Source organism: Equus asinus, chromosome 15 (genome assembly GCF_041296235.1).
Source record: "Equus asinus isolate D_3611 breed Donkey chromosome 15, EquAss-T2T_v2, whole genome shotgun sequence".
Classification (NCBI taxonomy): domain Eukaryota; kingdom Metazoa; phylum Chordata; class Mammalia; order Perissodactyla; family Equidae; genus Equus; species Equus asinus.
In genome coordinates this window covers 42,660,264-42,678,552 of record NC_091804.1, presented here as the reverse complement: position 1 = coordinate 42,678,552, position 18,289 = coordinate 42,660,264, and the positions used below count along the sequence as shown (strand labels likewise).

At 45.5% G+C, this 18,289-nt stretch overlaps 1 protein-coding gene across 1 annotated transcript; it reads right to left on the bottom strand.

Annotated features, from left to right (window-relative positions):
- Nucleotides 1-265: 265 nt before the first annotated feature.
- Nucleotides 266-13,335, bottom strand: PFDN4 (prefoldin subunit 4). Its single transcript, XM_044748429.2, has 6 exons — nucleotides 12,987-13,335; nucleotides 12,083-12,251; nucleotides 11,068-11,587; nucleotides 4,481-4,588; nucleotides 3,596-3,736; nucleotides 266-457 (listed from the first exon to the last, which is right to left on the bottom strand). The coding sequence occupies exons 3-6, from the start codon at nucleotides 11,089-11,091 to the stop codon at nucleotides 326-328; spliced, it is 405 nt and encodes a 134-aa protein (XP_044604364.1). The 5' UTR covers nucleotides 11,092-11,587; nucleotides 12,083-12,251; nucleotides 12,987-13,335; the 3' UTR covers nucleotides 266-325.
- Nucleotides 13,336-18,289: the final 4,954 nt, after the last annotated feature.

The following is an 18,289-nucleotide window of genomic DNA, read 5'->3' as shown; positions in this document are numbered from 1 at the left end:
AAATTTTCTTATAAATAAAGACTGCAACAAATATTCTAAATGACAATATAGAAACATAAAAGATTGCTTAACTGATTTTAATAACATGACATAGAGTCCCTATGCTTGATATAATCGTTATGCAAAATACATAGATGACTACTGTTTTCTTTTAAAAATATAAAATAAATAAGCAAGACATGTGAAAATAGGCAAGTTTCCATTAAATAAATGAAAATTTTAAAAAAAGAAAGTTTTGCTTTCCATATCATTTGAAGAAGGGAAATTATCATTTTAAACAATATTCAAGTTTATTAAACAAATTAAAAAAAGTATTATAAAATGTTTAACTTTCATCAGCTTCAAGGTTTATGTTGCTCCCAAATTTTGCATATAACTGAACTTTCAAATCTGCTAACACCCGCTGAATTGATTCCACTCTGGACTCTAAGGCGGCAATTTCTTCTTGCAAATTTTTCTGGAAAAAAAATAAGTTAAATTAATTCTACTCAACAGAATGATTTCTGAGCATCTGCAGATGAAGTAATATTTGGGAAGGATTTTAGGTCAAAAACTTTCTAAACTTGGACAGGCAGCTAAATAACACTGATAATTAAATCTAAACCAAGAGTCTGGATGTGGGCATTTTTAATCCATGGCCTATATTTGCTTAGTATAGAATAAATCAAACTTTTTTTCCCTCAGTTTTTGTTGATTTAAAAAACACAACAGATAAAATTAATTTCTAAATTATCATATCCTAATAAAGAAAGAACCATATATAAACACTTCTGGTAAATAGTTTATCACGGGCCTGGCTTCTGACACAGCCTCTTCCAACTTCCCATAAAAATAACTAAGAAACCAGAGGAAATGATAAAAATTCACACTGCCACCCATAATTAAAATAATAATTAAAAATAATAACTGACAGTCAAAATCTGGCAGAAATTCTTACTAACTACAAGGCCCCTGAGCTAGACTTTGAAAGACAGCAGTAATGAGTGCCTTGTTCATGGGAGAGGGCAGCTTTGCCCACATGAAATGCATGAAATATCAGAAATTCCTTCCTGGCTAAGACCAAGAAAAGGATTTTTCCCAAATACAACCAGGAAAATATGAAATCATACAAATGGTATATCCATTAATATCAGGAATGAAAGAAGAATGCCTATTATTGACAACGTTATTGTTTTAGGGATCTGATCAATGGTTCTCAAAGTCTGGACCCCTGATCATGTGGAAACTTGTTAGAAATACAAATTCTAGGGCTCCACACTAGGCCTCCTGAATTAAAAATTTGGGGGGTTGGGCCAAACAATCTGAATTTTAACAAGCCCTCCTGTGGATGATTCTGACACCTGCTAAAAGTCTGAGAACCACTGCTATAAGACAAGAACTAGAAATCAGACAGACAGCTGTTAGAAAAGAGGTAAAATTTCTATACCCAGGAAACCTAATTAATAAGTGAAATTACCACAACATACAAGAAAACTATTTTTAAATCACAAGCCCTATCACATTACTCTTTTCCTAAAAGGCATAAAAGGCTCCTCTTGCCCCAGGACAAGGGTGAGCACATCTAGCCTGGAGCTGGGTTTGGAAGGTTTTACTGGGACACAGCCATGGCACTCGGTGACATGTCTTCCTGTCACAGTGACTGTGACGGACACCACATGGCCCACAAAGCCGAATGCACTTACTATCTGCTTACTGCTATCTTACTGCTATCTTACTGCTATCTTACTGCTATCTTACTGCTATCTTACTGCTATCTTACTGCTATCTTACTACTATCTTACTACTATCTTACTACTATCTTACTGCACTTACTATCTGGCCCTTCACAGAAAGTTTGCTGACTTCTGCTAAAATAAAGTCATTTACTCAACTCAACTGACAGAGTTCTTCAAGATCTGACCACATTTTGAGATGCTCCCAAATCTCCTGCAAATTAAACTTCTTTCAGTTCTACTTTTGCACCACAATCTTTCTATGACTACTCACACATGCTGTTTCTTCCGTCTGGAACAGCCCCTCCCCGTTTCTACGTAATACCTCCTGATTTTTCAGTTGTCACCTCGTCACTTTCCCAGGGAGCCCCTCACTGACCCCTGACATCTAGGTTAGGACAGAGCCCCCGCCCTATGACCTTAAAGGTGGCTCTATCCTCATACCACTTTCTACTCATTGTTAGTTTTTTTGCTTAGTTTTCTCTCTTTCCATTTAGACTATACACTCCATGTGAGCAGAGACCAGGCATGTTTTGTTGTCTCCTGTGTCCCTAGTACATGGGAGAACCTGACACAAAGTAAGCACTCAATAAACACTTCTGGAATGAATAAATAAAAAAATAGAGGTTCAGTATGAGGGGGAGATGATGTTCACAACAATGACAAAAACCACAAACTATCTTGAAATACTTTTGACAAGAATATTTTAGGATGGTTAAAAAAAAAGAAACAAAATTACAAAATTTTACTATGAAAGAAAAGATTTAAACATAAGGGGAGACATCCAGTGAGTGTTTCCGCATGGAAGGATCCAGGAGCAAAAGTACTAGCTCCTCTCCAGGTTTTTAAATGCAGCTTTAATTCATGGAAAGTACTGCTTTCTGTGACATTTGAAGAAGGGAGACTAGCATTTTAAATAACATTCAATAAACATCAAATAAGTATTCAACATTAAATAAGTAAATTTTAAAAGATTTAGAAAATGTTTAACTGCCATCAGCTTCTCATACACAAACATGACTGCCCTTCTCATATGCGGCTGGAGGACATGTGAATTGGAAACTAATTTCACACAATTCTCCAATGCCTCAAACGTTGTCAATGGATCCACACTCCGACCCAGTAATTAATCATACTTCTGATTATTTCCTTCAAAGAATTTCCTAAATGTGAACAAAGCTTTCGGTATAAGAATGCTCCCTGCAATATTACTATCGGAAAATACTGGAAACAAATCGATGTTAACAACAGGACAGTGAGCCAAATCAATGTCTACCAACATGACATTAAACGGTCACCAAAAATGATGTTTTCCAAGCAGGTATCCCTGGCCCAGAGCAGGCTCCCACTGGGCATCTGCCGGATAAATGAATGAACATTAAACGGAGCGAGAAAGTACTCCTACTAGGATGTTAACCGACCAAAACACGAAGCAAAACTACACAGCGAAAGAGAAGGAGAGAACATAAAAGACACAGATGAAAACGTTCACTGTGGATCACTATCTCTGGGTAGTGGATTACAGGTGATTTTCTTTTCTACTTTATAATATTCCGTACTTTTAAATACTTTTAGTTTCGAGCACAGGTTCTAGAGTCAGAAGGCCATTCCCTCTGTGTGACTGTGAGTAAGTCCTATAACCTCTCTAAACCTCTTCAACTCGAAAGTGGGATTAAGGGTACCTATCTCACAGACTCACCGTTAGGGTTAAATAAAATCATGCTTGCAAAGCATTCAGAGCACGCCTGGGACATTTTAAGAACCCGTGAAATATTAGCTAGTTTCCATTAGCTTCCCTACATCTATATTACATGTTCTTTATAATGATATAAATCCTACTTTTTGAGTTAGACTTCATCAGTCAGGGAAAGACTCCAACATACCTTTGCTTCTTCTAACATTTCTTGTGTTTCCTCTTGAGAATGGCTAATGAAAACATCACCAATTTGATAAGGTATCATTAAGCAGTCGTCATCTGCAAGCATGATGTCCTCACAAGCATCTTCTAAATTCTGGAGTTGTTTCTGTAAACAGCAATGGAAAACGTATTCAAAATGCCCTGAGAAGAGACTACAAGCCAACTTTAATTTGGGGACATCGACTCTCTGAGGGACCCTGTCACAAAGGCATTATCACCCTAAAATAAGACTTTCTTACATTTTTACATGACATTTCATAAGGAAGCACTTAACAGCTACCTAACACCTGAGGTGGACAGTGGGTATCCATGGCCACTCAAGCGTTTCCTACTTTGTGAGTTCTGCCTTCCTAGGTTAGAAGAGAAACAAAAACACCAAATGACATTTCTCAGACCTGCTTGATGATAGGATGAAAGCAAATGGTAAATTAAATTCCACCAAGCAAATGCCCTTGAACTGGACTTCAACAGTCGATGAGGAGGGGGCTGGGCATGAGGCCCCCAGTGTACGGGGCCGGCAGCAGTGGCAGCCCAGCATTCCTGGGTCTGAAGGGGCAGCTTCCTCACGGTGGACAAGGCAGCTGGCTCTGGGATCGGTGGAGACAACAGCAGTTCCATCACCAGCCAAGTTCTGAGATGTGGTCCTGGGACCCGCTCCTCAAACCCTCAACAATCTCGACACCATCTCACAACCCTTAAATAATGTCTTTCTTCTTAAACTCACTGGAATGGATTATGGCATCCGCAACAAAGACCCAGAGATATAATCGCATATTATTGAATTCAGTTTTAAAAATCCATAGTACAAAGAACTTTTATTTTTCTTAAATGAGATACATCTTTTCAATACCTTTTTTACTTCTATTTCTTCCTTCAGCTCTGTGATTCTACTTGTGTTCCGTGCAAATTTGTTTATCTTTTGTTGATCTTCAAAAGTAACATTGACATCTTCTGCAGCCTGAAAAAACATTTTAATTTTTCGTAGAATTAATTTTAATGGAGAAGTTACAGGTTAGCTTTTTATATAACTCTGAAATAACTCAATAAACTATTCGTCCTCATATAGTCAAAAAACACAAGAGGTACAGAATATCACAAACATAGGCCTTACTAACTTTTCGCTCCACGAGCTTAAGATTTGTTCCTAAATCTATAACCTCTTTCAATATTCTACGGAATCATGCCTAAGCTAGAAAAGCATTTCCAACACAAACAATAATTAAGAATAAGTCCTGAATCAACTCAGCCAACTTTTGGCCTGGAGCAGAATTTCTCAAGTTGGAACAGTTTCATCAAGATAACCCAGGGAGCAAAAAGTGATGTGGTAATTAATTTTGGTAAATGCCTTATACTAGTTTATTCTCTCAGAGGTAAAACTTGCTTAAGTTTGTTAAGACTATCAGAAATCTGACAGTTTCTATAATTTTCAATCTAACTGCTAACACTGGCTAGAGGGTCACTATGCATTTCAGTGGCTACACTCCACAAATAGTAAAAACTATATTTATTTTAATGTAGAATCTGTTTATGTCTTCATAATGAATAAGGTGTAATTTACTGTAAAATGATGAAAACTGAATGTTTAAAAATATTTAATATGACTAAATTAGTAAATAAAATTGGAATGCTTAAATGACAAAATATGTATGAAATCATAAAAATAATAGCTAACATTTATTGAGCTCTTACTACATGCAAAGAACTTTCTAAGTATTTTATCTCTGCTAATCTTCCAATCAATCTTAATAAGTAGGATCACTAGTACCACTACTTTCTAGATGGAGAAACTGTAGCACAGAGAGGTTAAATAATTTGCCCAAAGCCACACACCCAGTAAGTGGTAGCGCTCTATTTCAACCCAGGTAGTCTGGCTCCAGAGTCCAGACAGGTCCATGAGCTCTTAGAAGTTAAAGGCAAAAGTGTGTGTGTGTGTGCATGAGGAGCAGCAGGAGGTCCTCGGCTTTCATCAGATTCTTAGTGGGGGACCACATATTTAGGAAAAGAAATTAATCCCAGAGTCTCTTTAGAGTTTCCCCACATTTATAAAAGAGAAACAAGAGCACTTGATTATTATTTAAAGGGGGAAAAAATATATATATATAGCTTCAAGAAGGACTATTTTGGGCTCTTTTGCCAATAACAGTAATGGGTTCACAATAACCACACCCCACCCATCCTTTCACCTGGTCTCTCCCATGACAATGCCATAAGATAGGGGTGCTTTTATCCCCTGCTGTCTCAGGCCAATATGGAGCTCACTGTTTAGAACATAAGGGCAGACACCTAGAACTCAGCCCTCCCCTGGCCCAGGCGCTCATCATACATGATCAGGCCCATCATCAGAGACCCGGAGAACATACTGACAAGATCCTTTACATCCTGATATGTATAACTTTGAATGTTCAACCTTGTGCCTAATTTTTATGAATATGGAAGCTGGGAAGCACTGAGCTACACGACAAAAACCAAAGGGAAGTCCAAGTGCAGATATCTAGGCATTCAAGTCGGTTTGGCTACATGAGAACTATCAATTCCCTAAGCAGACAGGGAACAGAGAATTCCAGAGTTCCTGCTTGCCTGCAGAGTTTAAATACTGAGCCCCTGAAAACCTGAATGTGTATTTGCAGATGCATTTGTCATCATGAGGTTGAACCGTGTAATTCCCAGGAAAGCACCTAGCACGGGGCTTGCCCGACGTGCATCTGAGGCTTAATGCACTGTTTCTGAACACACACACACACACACACACACACACACACACACACACACACACACACACACACACACACACACACACACACACACACACACACACACACGGTTTCTGAAAAGCTGTCGAGGGAATGTGGCCACCTGCTTTCTATCTCCCAAGCAGGCATTTCCTGTTGCAGCCTCGCCCAACAGCAGCCCCTAGCAGCACACGCCCCCGCAGTTCACTCCTTAACTGTGGTTTTCTCTCTGGCATGAAGGGCTAAAGTCAGTGGGAGGCGAATACGCTCAGGTTAAACTACACGCCACCCAGCGCAGCGCTGTTTACAGCAAAAGTGAGAAGTCAGCACCTGCCACAACTAACAGTAGCGGCTTCTGCTTAATCTCGCTGAGCTAGAACACTCCTACATTGCATGAAGCTTCATTTTTGCAGGGAGGGGATAACTCTTAACTAGGGGTCCCTGGACATTGAGAGGTCCATTTGCCCCCTGAAACTGTATGTACAATGATGTGTATTGTATGTGCATTCTTCTGGAAGGGTCTTCATAGCTTTCATCAGATTCTTAAAAGGGTCCACACCCCTAAAAGGTAGGAACTCCTGCTCTAAGAGAAGCCACACGTAGTTACGACCATTCACGAAGTTATAAGAACTCAAGGAGGAAGGAGTTATTTTGCAGTATTTGAGGCAGCACAGAGTGGTGGAAATAGTTAAGAGTGGATTCAAATCCAAGCAAGCAGGCACCTTGGACAAATTACCGTAGCCCCCCCCTTATCTGCAGGGGATACGGTTTGTAGGGGCATTAGCTGGTGTGCCCCTTTAAAGACCATGTGGCCTTGAGGCTCTGGTCTGGGCTACATGCCTGCACTCATGATGGTAACAGTCTTCCTGGGCTTGGTCAACCCAGCTGCTTTCTCCTGGGAGAGTTAGCACTGAGACCCTCTCGGTCTGAGGGAACACAGAGGCCCTCAGCGGGTGGGGGGGTTCTGGTCCTTGGAATGCAGGTCATACAGGGACGATCCCCCTTGGCAAGCATGCAGCCTTTGTTCCTCTGCCTACTTAAGCCAGCGTCTCTCATGGGACGGTAGCAGGTGCATGTTGCTATCCAGCCAGCCGCCACTGGACCTTCCCTGAAAGTAACTCCCAATAAACCCATATGTCTCGCTCGCTCTCTCTGGGTCTTTTCTTTGGTCTCTCGGCAACCCATCCCGCACTGCTCACCCAGATGTGGTGGATCATGGTCCAAGACCCCCAGTGGATGCCTGAAACCAGGGATAGTACTGAACCGTATATATACTATGTTTTTTCCTATACACACATACATAGCTAAGATAAAGTCTAATTTACAAATTAGGCACAGTAAGAGGCTAACAACAATAACTAATAATAAAATGGAACAATTGTAACAATATAATGTAAAAAAAGTTATGTGAATGTGCTCTCGCTCTCTCTCACTCATTTGATATTTTCAGACCAGTCGACCGCAGGTAACTGAAACCTCAAAAAGCGAAACCGCGGATGAGGGCAACTACTGTACAGTATTCAGTTCCTGGGAGCCACCTCAGGTTCGTCATGTGTAAAATGGGGAAACTGGTTCCTCCCTTGAAGGGAGGATAAAATGAGCACCTAGCATAGGGCCTGGGGATAGAGGCACCTTTCAATACATGATAAATAAGTGCTTTATTTCCAGAATAACGTTTATAAAAAAATCATTACAAAGGAAGAAGAGACCAGATCTAGAGGAAAACCCTGCTGGGCCTAAGAGAAATATAACTGCTCAAGATGAAAATCAAAATCCCCGGAAGCCCGACGGTACCCTCTTCCTGAGAATCAGTATTTTAGGGGATTATGGGAGGAGGGTGCACCATACTCCTCACGCCCCACACTGGAGTCTGGGTATTACCAGCAGAGTCTGGATGGACAGCTGGGTCGCTCTTTGTTCTAGAAGCCAAGGAGAAGGAAATTCTGGCCAATTTCAGTCTGCTTTTATTTTTGTTTCTTAAAGGTATCTACCAAGTCTCTGTGATATAAAATTCTGCTTTATACTCTTATTCGCCCTTCATGCCTACAGTTATTCATTTGATAATTATTTAGTAAGTGCTTCCTCTGCGCCAGGCCCTGTGAAGAGAGCCACAGTCCTCCCCTCATGAACACTGGCAAGCTGACATTCTGGTGGAGCAGGTAGGCAGAAAACAAGGGGAGCCAGATCATGTCACACAGTGACACACGTGATGGGGAAAGAAAAATAGGGGCCAAAAGTGTTGAAGGGCTGGGGACTGATGGGGGCTTCTTTAGAAAGGAAGGTCAAAGATGGCCTCTCTCTGGGGAGGGGACATTTGTACTCACGACAACAAACAGAAATCAGACTGCAGTCCCTCCCAGGACCAAGAACCAGGTCTTGGAGAGCAGACGAGAGGAGAGGCCTGGATCCCCTCATCTAAACATTCTCACCAGGAAAGTCACGACCAGTCATGTAAACTACTCCAGCGTGCACACAATTTCGGTTTCACTCAGAGGGCTGGCTGGCACTGTGACCTCTCACTATCACCCACTGGCATGCCTGTGTTTTCTCCTAGAGTAGCGGAGAGGAAAAGCATACCGCATGTGGAGCTAACCTATCAGAAATGTTTCACAGCACTGGAAACATTCACTAAAGGATGCTGCACCTATCATGCCAGTCTAAGATAAAGAAGAAAGTCCCTCGTGTTTTGGCCACCACCTGCCCCTCTTTATGTCGACCCCCACCATGGTTCAACTTCTCCTTCCCCGATCCTCTGTCATTCTGGCCTCCTTTTTATTAACTGCACGCATGGTCTCTGCAGGAGACGTCCCCTCTCTAGAACGCCTTGCTCCTTTCCTGAGTTTTTCTCCCCATCCTTAGGTAATCTGAGAGATTCCCCCTTCTCAGATTACAAAACAGACCTCATTCCAGCATTCATTTCACAAGCACCTTTCCTGCATAGCCCTCATCGGAGTTGGAAACTTTACAGTTTTCTGTGTGACTATTTGAGCAATGCCTGCGCCTCACCCAGAGCATCAGTTCTGCGATGCTATGAGGACAAGGCAGTAAGAACTTCATTATCGTAGCTCGCCATGGTTATCTCCATCACCTAAACCTGAGACTGCGCCCTATTACATGCTCAAAAAGTCTGCTGAATGAAAGAAAGGAGAAAATGTAGGTAATCAAAAACACTGCAAAGTCCAGGGTTCAAATCATTCTTCTACCATTTCCTCAACCTTTACTTCACCTCTCTGCACTTCAGTTTCCACACCATTTGGGAAGCAAACCACAACCAGCGTCTTCCCCAGAATTAAAGGCATATCTAACAACAGAGGGCCCAATTTAAACAGAAAATAGAGGAGAAGTGAATCTCAGTTTCCTACTTCTCTGAATCACCATGGCCCTGAACCCTACTCCAGCAATGAGTACGAATTTGTGGATGACAGAGCCACAGAGTGAACTCATCCTGGTTTGCCCGGGGCCTTCCATTTTAGCTCTCCCTCAATCTTGAGCAAACCGGGATGGCTGGTCACCCTACACTAGAGGCAGGTGGCTCAGCCTGTGCGGTCCTGCACAGTAGGACAGCAAAGGAAGCAGGTTCTCCTGTTGGTCTTTGAAGTGGAATGGCAGCGAATCCCATCAGCCAGGGGACTCTCATCAGACACCATGGAAGTTAAAAACACTCGCTCTGGGTCAGAATGCCTGTGTTCATTTAAATCCTAGCTTTGCCTCTGTGCCTGTTTCCTCATCCGTAAAATAGGAATAAAAACAGTATCTCCCTAAAAGGAGTATAACATTAAAACAAATAATGTACACAACACGCTTAGACCCGTGCTAGCACACAGTACAGTAAAGGCACAATAATTATCCGATGTCACGATTTCCTTGCCCCTCCCCATTTTATTTTTCTTCTTTCTGTATATCTTTAAGCCTCTGGCTAGACTTACTGGATTATAAACCCTGAATGGGAGTTTAGCTTACTTAGTACGATAAAAGATATGTTTTGGAAAAAACAAAACCTGAGTTTGAATTCCAGCTCTGCTTTTTATCAGCTAATCACTTAGGCACTAACCTCTCTGTGTCTAAGTTTCCCCATCTATAAAGTGGAGGGACACCCGGGTCCTTGCTAAATTGCTGGGAGGAGCAGAGATCATAAACCGGCCGTTTCTGGGCCCGGGCCCATCATCTACCCTCAATAGACACGGTTTCGGCCTGGGGGACGCCGGGGCATCGGGGCGGCTGGGGCTGGGCACAGGGGATGCGGGCCACGCTCTGCTCCTTAGAGCTGCGTGACCTCGGGTAGGTGGCTCCACCTCTCTGGCCCTCAGCTTCCTCCCTTGCAAAGGACGGTGCAGTAGCACCCAGCCTCGTGAGCATGTGAGGGTTAAACGTGACAGCCCCGGGAGATGCCGGCGTAGCGGCCCACCGCAGTCCATGGGCCCTTCGGCTGCCCACAGCCCAGGGACAAGGCCAGGCTGCGGGGTCCCCGGCCTCTCCAGGCCCTCCTCAGCCCCGCGAGGGGCGGCCCCAGCCCTCCGGAGCGCCCGGCCCGGGCGCTCCCCCTCCGCCCGCCGGGGACCTCCGAAGCCGCCCGGGGCGCCGACAGGCTTCGCCCGGGGGGCCGCCCCCAGGGTCGGGAACCCCGGCCCAGGCCCCACGCCGGGTTCCGGGGCCGCGGCCCTCAGGCCGCCGGCGCCCGCGCATCCCGCTGCCCGAGCGCCCCGCTCACCGCCTTCTTCATGGTGGCCGCCATCTTGGGACTGCGCGACGGCGCGCGGCGGGGGGGGCGGCGGCGGGAGAACGGCGGCGGCGGCGCGCCTCGGCCCGCGCTCGCCCCCGCTCCCGCTCGGCCCAGAGCCCCACGGAGCACCGCGCCGTCTCCACATCCCCTCCTGCGGGATCTCCGACCAGTGACTCCTCTCGCCTGGGACCCGGGGAGGAGACGGACCCTGGAAGGACTTGGTACATGCCAATTAAAGGGACAAGCGGCTCCCTGTGGGCCGACTGAAACGGGGGGTGTGGCCAAGGGCCGCAGGCTCCAGCCGCGGGCAGCAGGGGGCGCCCGGCGCGGCGGGCAGGGCCGGGGCGGGGCCCTGAGGAGACGGAAGGGGAATTGTTTCCCGTCAATCTCACAAACCGTGTAAGAACCCAGTGGCCTAGCGGTTAAGTTCCTGGGGCTCCGGTGTGGCGGCCCGGGGTTCAGAGGTTCGGATCCCAACACGGACCTATGTGCCAGTTATCGAGCCATGCTGTGGCAGCGTCCCACATATGAAATAAAGGAAGATGGGTGTGGATGTTAGTTTAGGGTAATCTTCCTCATTAACTTCCTTCTTAGTTAATCTTCCTCAAAAAAAAAAAAAAATGGGGAAGGGTATAGTTTTATATTTTCTCTAATCTCTTTAATGTCTGGCTTAATGGAAAGTTAGATATCTGCTTCTGCATTCAATCTCTGCGATATGTTGTTTAGTTGATGTATATGAAGACAATCTGGTCTCACACAGATATGTAGTTGGAAAAGGGAGGACCTCTTGGATTCCCTGAAAAGATCTCAGAGACCCCAGGGTCCATGGACCACAGTTTGAGAACTGCTCTGGACAAGTCTCCTTTTTTTCAAAGTCCCAGTTTCCCCGTTGGTTAAATCAGGGTAACGGGACTTTGTAGCATGCTCTGCTTTCCCTACCAAAGCCCTCAGCCCCACAGGAGCATTGCCTGTTCTATCGGGGTCTCGGCTCCAGACTCCTTACCCTTTACATTCAGGCTTCACAATGTCCAGCTAGCATGTGCTCAATACATTCTTGTTGAATGAAGGAGTTTCTTCAGGGTTAAATCTTTGCACAGGGCCTGGGACATAGTAGATGCTCCATCAATGACATTCATTTCAGAGTTCACAAATAATAGCAAAATTTAAAGGCACTGCAGAAACAGACAGCAGAAGGGGAGACAAGATATGAAGTGCAAAATCATCATAAATGTTGCCAAGTGCATGAAGGAAACACATGAAGTGCCAAGATAGAGAAGAACAGAAGGGAGTGGTCTGGGAGGGGCTCCCTGGAGGCGGCTATTAAGCTAATGGAGTGGGAGGAGCCAGCCTGGGAAGAGGATAGGAAAGGGGTCGTCGCTGTCAATTAGGGAGGAGGGGGATGGCTGGGCTGGATCAGCAGCTCGAAGAAGTTGTCTTCATCTGTTCAGGCTGCTATAACGAAATACCACAGACTCGGTGGCTTACAAACAATAGAAATTTCTTTCTGACAGTTCTGGAGGCTGGTAGTCTGAGTGAGGGTACCAGCGTGGTGAGGTGAGGGCTGTCTTTCTGGTTTGTAACAGGCACCTTCTCGCTGTGACTCACATGGAGGAAGGAGCCAGGGAGCTCCTGGGTGTCTCTTTTATGAGGCACTGCTCCTATTTACCGGGGCTCCACCTTCATGACCTAATCTCCTCCCAGAGGCCCCGCCTCCTCATGCCATCACAGTGGGTATGAGGATTTCAAGGTGTGAATTTGGGGAGGACACAAACTTTCAGAGCGTAGCAGAAGTTAAGGCTTTCAGTCAGGTGTTGTATGGGTCCTTGGCCTCCGGCTGTTGCTTCCCCAAGTATCAGGTCCTCACCCGAGAGCATGCAACAGGCAGAGAGGAAAGGGGACGCACTTACCTCGCGTCTGCTCCTCTGGCTTGCTCTTGCTCTCTTTCTCTCTCTCACTCTCCTGTGCTCATGTTCTCTTTTGCTTTCTCTCGCTCTCAAGGAGGAAAGGATTTCCCAGGATCTCCCAGCCCTCTTGCCTTTATGTCTGTCTTACGCCCGCCTCAATCACTAGTGAAAGCAGCAGGATTAATGATTACCTTAAACAATGGTGACTAATTCCTCGAAGCTGGAAGTACGGCTATCTAAATAGGAAACTGGGCTGGGCTTCTGAAAACAAACAGGAACAAGGACGCAAGGGCTGTTGGGTCAGCAGCCAGCAGTGTCTTCTGCGAGGGGGCTCTGGGTCATCAGATGGGGCCGTTCACCAGGGCTGGCCAGAAAGGGGCTGGGCAGAGTCCCGTGGCATAGGAGAGTGTCATTTGATCTGGACAGACGGACAGTGGCCTGCCCTCCCCGCCCCCCTCCCCCCCCAACCTTGGTGCTGAATTGGCACCCTCGGATTCTGAGGTCCTCCTTCTCACCCCCCATCCCTATCCTCCTCCCCTCCCCAGCCCATGGGGTCCTTCGAGCCAGTCTCTTTCCTAGCAGGAAAACCAGTCCTGCAAGTACAAATGGGGACTTTCAAGTCTTGTGCAGAGCAACTTCTCATTCCTTAATTTTGAGCATCCAACCTTTGCTTCTGGTTTCTTCTCTGGCTGGGAGCTGTCCCTACCTGTTTGGACCAGCAAAAGAAAGAAGAGGGGTGCAAATGGAAACGAACTGGAGACTCCAGGTCAGTAAGGAAAATCACCAATAACCCCTTGAAAATACCGTCCCTACTGAGGGTGAATGAACACGTTTCTCCTACACCAAGTCAAACACTCGCCACCCACTGACTGGATTCAAGATATGAGTTTTTTTGACCCACACAGTATTTTTCTGTAATTGAACCAACGTGAAAATTAGGAGATTTCAGTCGACAATACCAGAATTTTTGTTTTGCCTGAGCTTGTAAGATCAGAGTCCTGGTGACCTTAAGCCTACATTCCTGCCTGACAGCGGCTGCTGATGCTGATTGGGCGTGGCCCGGTTAGCCAGCAGGCCCTCCCCAGGGCCTCTGCACATCCCCACCTGCCTCATCCCTTTGCTTACCTGCCAGGCCCTCCAGGGATGTGAACTTGTCACTCCCCAGGCTGCTGTTCTGACAGATCTAAATGAGGAGGTTTGTGAGTGCATTGTTTGTTTGAAATCTGTAGATGTTCTTGCAAAAGAAAAAAAAGGTGAATTCGACAAGATGACAAGATGCCGCACATCGAGGAGCTTACAGTTGACGCACATATGTCACTACTACTCGTAGCACCTGGAGCCACAGTCCTGGGGCCAGTGCTGAGGGGTCCCAGGGAGGAAGAGCTGTGTCTGGCTGGAATAGCCAAGGAAGCCTCTGACATTGGTGACATGTTGACTGGATCGTGAAGGGTGGGTGCGAGGGTGTGGGGCTGCAGCACTGAAACAAAGAGACAAAATTTCTTGTCCTCATGCAGCTTAGGTTCTAGCGATGGGAGTCAGACCAGACTTAAAACATAAAAGTAAATTATACAGTATGATAGAAGGTGAGATGTTATTAATCGCTATAACAAGAACACATAAAATAATAATAAAAGACTGTAACTACCAGCATGAACATTCCATGAAGAAGATACAATGAAAGAAATGGTAAGTATGTTAACTGGAAAATTAAGGGGGGAAGAAACCTATTTGAATTGATATGTAAGCTACAAAATTGTCCAGACGTGTCCCAGCTTAATTTAGATTCTGTCACAAGGCGATAATGAGCTCATTCCATAGCAGTACGTGCTGAGCACCCTCCAAAACCGGCCACATCTGCTCGGGGCTCCTGAGTCTAAGACTTAAAAGGGAAACCTGGATGGCATTGCCCTTCCACGCAGGCCACGAGGAGCGAGGGGCTGAGGAACCCACGCTATTAGCAGGTGGTAGTTTGTGCAGGGCCTGCAGGGGGCGCCCAAGGATCGTGGTAGGGTTCCCAGACCCAAGCCATTCAAGTCCCTCTTGGTAATACTTTGCCGGAATACCAACAGAACTAGTAATTTCTCAATTTAAAAAAAAAAAAAAATCTGTTTTTAAAAAGTAGAATAAATACCTTTTAAAAGGACATTTAAACTCTCTGACTTAAAGCGAATACCAGTTTCACTTGCTACAGGAGCCGATCTGAAGGGGCTTTGACGAAATCTTCCCCCTGGGATGGGCTCTGAAGTCGCGTTTCCGCCGAGATTTGGTCAAAGCGCGGAAGGTACCAGGCGGTGGAAGCGGAGCAGGGCCCGGGCCTCCTCACGCTCTCCTCGCTCCGAGGCCCTGGTCCCAGCCCTGGGGCGGGGTAAGGTGGAGGGAACCTCCAGTATCATGGCGTGTTTAAAGAAACGGAAGAAAAGGGCTGCAGAGGAACAAGCCGAGAAGGGGATGAGATGAAGCTGGAGAGGAGCCGATGTGCCTTCTCTCCTGCTCCCACCGTTGCGGGGAGGGGTGGGAGGCGATTCCAATGGCCCGGGGGCCACGCAGGCGTGCTGGGGGACTGCGCTCCATCCCACTGGCCATACCCAATTCAGGCAGCCCCTCCTCTCCAGCCAATTGTTGCCATGAGGGAATGGGGACCCAGTGCTACCAGAAGTTCCCCCTTCTTCCTACAAGCCAGAAATCCCATGTTTTAATGTAAAGTCTCTTGATTTTGAAACTTTCACTCAAATTTATTTTCAGATTAATTCTAAACCTACCATGTATACCAGCCACATGGAGAGCTCAGGCCACGCTCCCATTTGACCTCTGGTAAACCTCCCCGTGTGCACATCTTCTGGAATGTTCTTAAGACAATTTCCCATTCCTCGATGAATTGGGGGAAAAATCCCCTAGGTTTTCTGAAGTAAAAAAGCAGATACAAATCAGAGACTCTGTCTCTTACAGAAAAATTTCCTCCCGGGGCCATCTGATACTTCTCTCTCAGGCTTGCCTCCTTCCCGCTCTCTTCTCTGATCCCCAGAATTCTCTCTTCATGCCTTTTGACAGCCAGTGGTGCCTTTAAACCTAACTCAAGTTTTAATCCGTCCTCTGAAGACTCCTTTGTTCTAGCTAACCTCTTCCATCTTTAAATTCTGCACTGGTTACACACTTTGGTACTTTTCTAAGCTGCCACTGTGTATGCCTTACCTTCTCTCTCTTGTACTTCTTTTGACTCTTACTGTGGGTAAGGTAGTATCAGTTTGTATTTGGATCAACGATTTTGTGAATAGTTTTGTCATACCCCTGTTTGAAATTTTTCACTATCTTCCCATTGCTCTTGGGGTATAACTTCGATTACTTACCAAAGTCTAGCCTCCCTCTCTGACCTTACTTCATGCCATCTTTCCCCTCCCTCACTGTGCTCCATCCTCTTGAGCCTCCATTCCGTGGATGGACCTGCTCCCTTTTGCCTCAGGGCCTTTGCACTTGCTTATCCTGCTGTTCCTGATGCCCTTTCTCCTGTTGTTCACCTGGTGAAATTCTACTCATCCTCAACACTCAGCCTGTGTGTCACTCCATCAAGGAAGCTTTCCTTAAACACATCTGCCACCGAGAAAGAGCAGCCTCCCCTCCTTTAAGCACCCTGTAGCCCTCCCTTTAGTGCATTTCCTTTTGAACTCTGTCTCCCCTATTGTACTGGAAGTACCAAGGGAAACAGACCATGCCTGTTTCCTCGCCTCTGTAATAGCAGAACCAACAAGGAAGTAGGTGCTTGACAAATATTAGCTAATGAATAAATAAATGCACATGTGAATGAGTGACTGTGTATTTAGGAATTAGCACTGTAATATATAACACAATAGAGCTATTGATGAATTCATTCAGTAACCACATACGAGAGTCCATAGAGTATTTCCGTTCACATTTTCTGCTAGAGCTAGTACTACAATTGTGATGGTGTGGACTCATTGCCCGAACAGCTCCTCCCTTCTTCACCAGGTGGCGCTGTGACCCCAGAATCTGACGTTTTATTTTTTCTCTTTGCAAACCTTCAGGAACTGTTGCATTCTTGTCTACACTCCACAGAGCAAGATTGCACAAAATCAAGGAAACCTCTCTGTCTAGGGGCCAAAATATAATCATCTCTCCCCAGTTGGAATCCTCACCCTAATTTTTACCTGGAAAAACGCATAGCATTTTCCAAAGCACCCCACTGTAAGCATTGTTTTTAGGCCTTTATAAAATAGACCATTAACTAACCTGTTTATTGCAAGGGTACATGCTTATAGCAATTTTGATATTGAGAAAGTAGTTGGAACTTGTTGTAAGGAGCAGTCACAGCATATCTTCAAACTAAAATGTAAATTCCCTACTGTGATTCATTCAACAAGGATCAGCTCAGAACCTCTGCTGCACCTAGCATCGAGCCAGGTAGCCTCTTCACACCAATGCTGCTCATAAAAGGATCTGTTTTGCAGTGAAGTGGACATCTTACGTATTTGTGACTACCTAATACCTCTTGGAGACTTTTCTCTATATTTGGAGAAATTTCAAGGTCATGAGTGTTACCTCTCCATTGTAGAAGTCAGAACTCAATTTTCTAGCATCTTTTGAGCTAAGATGCAGGCCTGTGATCCAGCCAATCAGATTCACCAGTGGGGGACTTTGATCTAAGAGAACACGGAGGGGCGGTGTTAGGTGCCAGGGAGAATGCATTCCTGGTGATGAGGGCAGCCCCACAGAGGAACCATCGAGTTCTCTGAAGCAGCAGGAAGAGTGGTCCTACTGGGAGGCCCTGGCCTCAGTGACTCAGACCCAGAGGGGCTGAGATCATAGCAGCAAGCAGTCCTGCAAGGTCATTTCAATGTCGTCCCTAGATGTTTGCCTCCACTGGAGATACCCCGGCCTTCACAAAGACTCTGTGAACATTCCAACCCCATTTCCCAAATTCTTCACCTGCTGAATCTAGCTACTGGGAGTTAATGATGTTTGGCACAGAGAACTCTACAGAGATGTTTCTTTTAGAGAAAAGTTATTCCATCATTGTAAATTCGGCCGAGACAATCAGGAAGGGATGGCAAGGCAAAATCATGCACTATTCTTGAGGCTGTTGTGAGGCGCTGCTGACCAGAGACAGCTGCAGAGGTGAAATTCTATCTAAGAAGAATATCCTCCTTACTACGTTGCCACGGGGGCACACCGATTACGACTGTGCACATTGAGCTGATTTTCAACACTTTTTATATCATGTCACCTACTCAAGCAACCTGTAGGTTGCATTTGTGTCGAATTGACATGGACCTTAATGAAGAGACATAGACTGA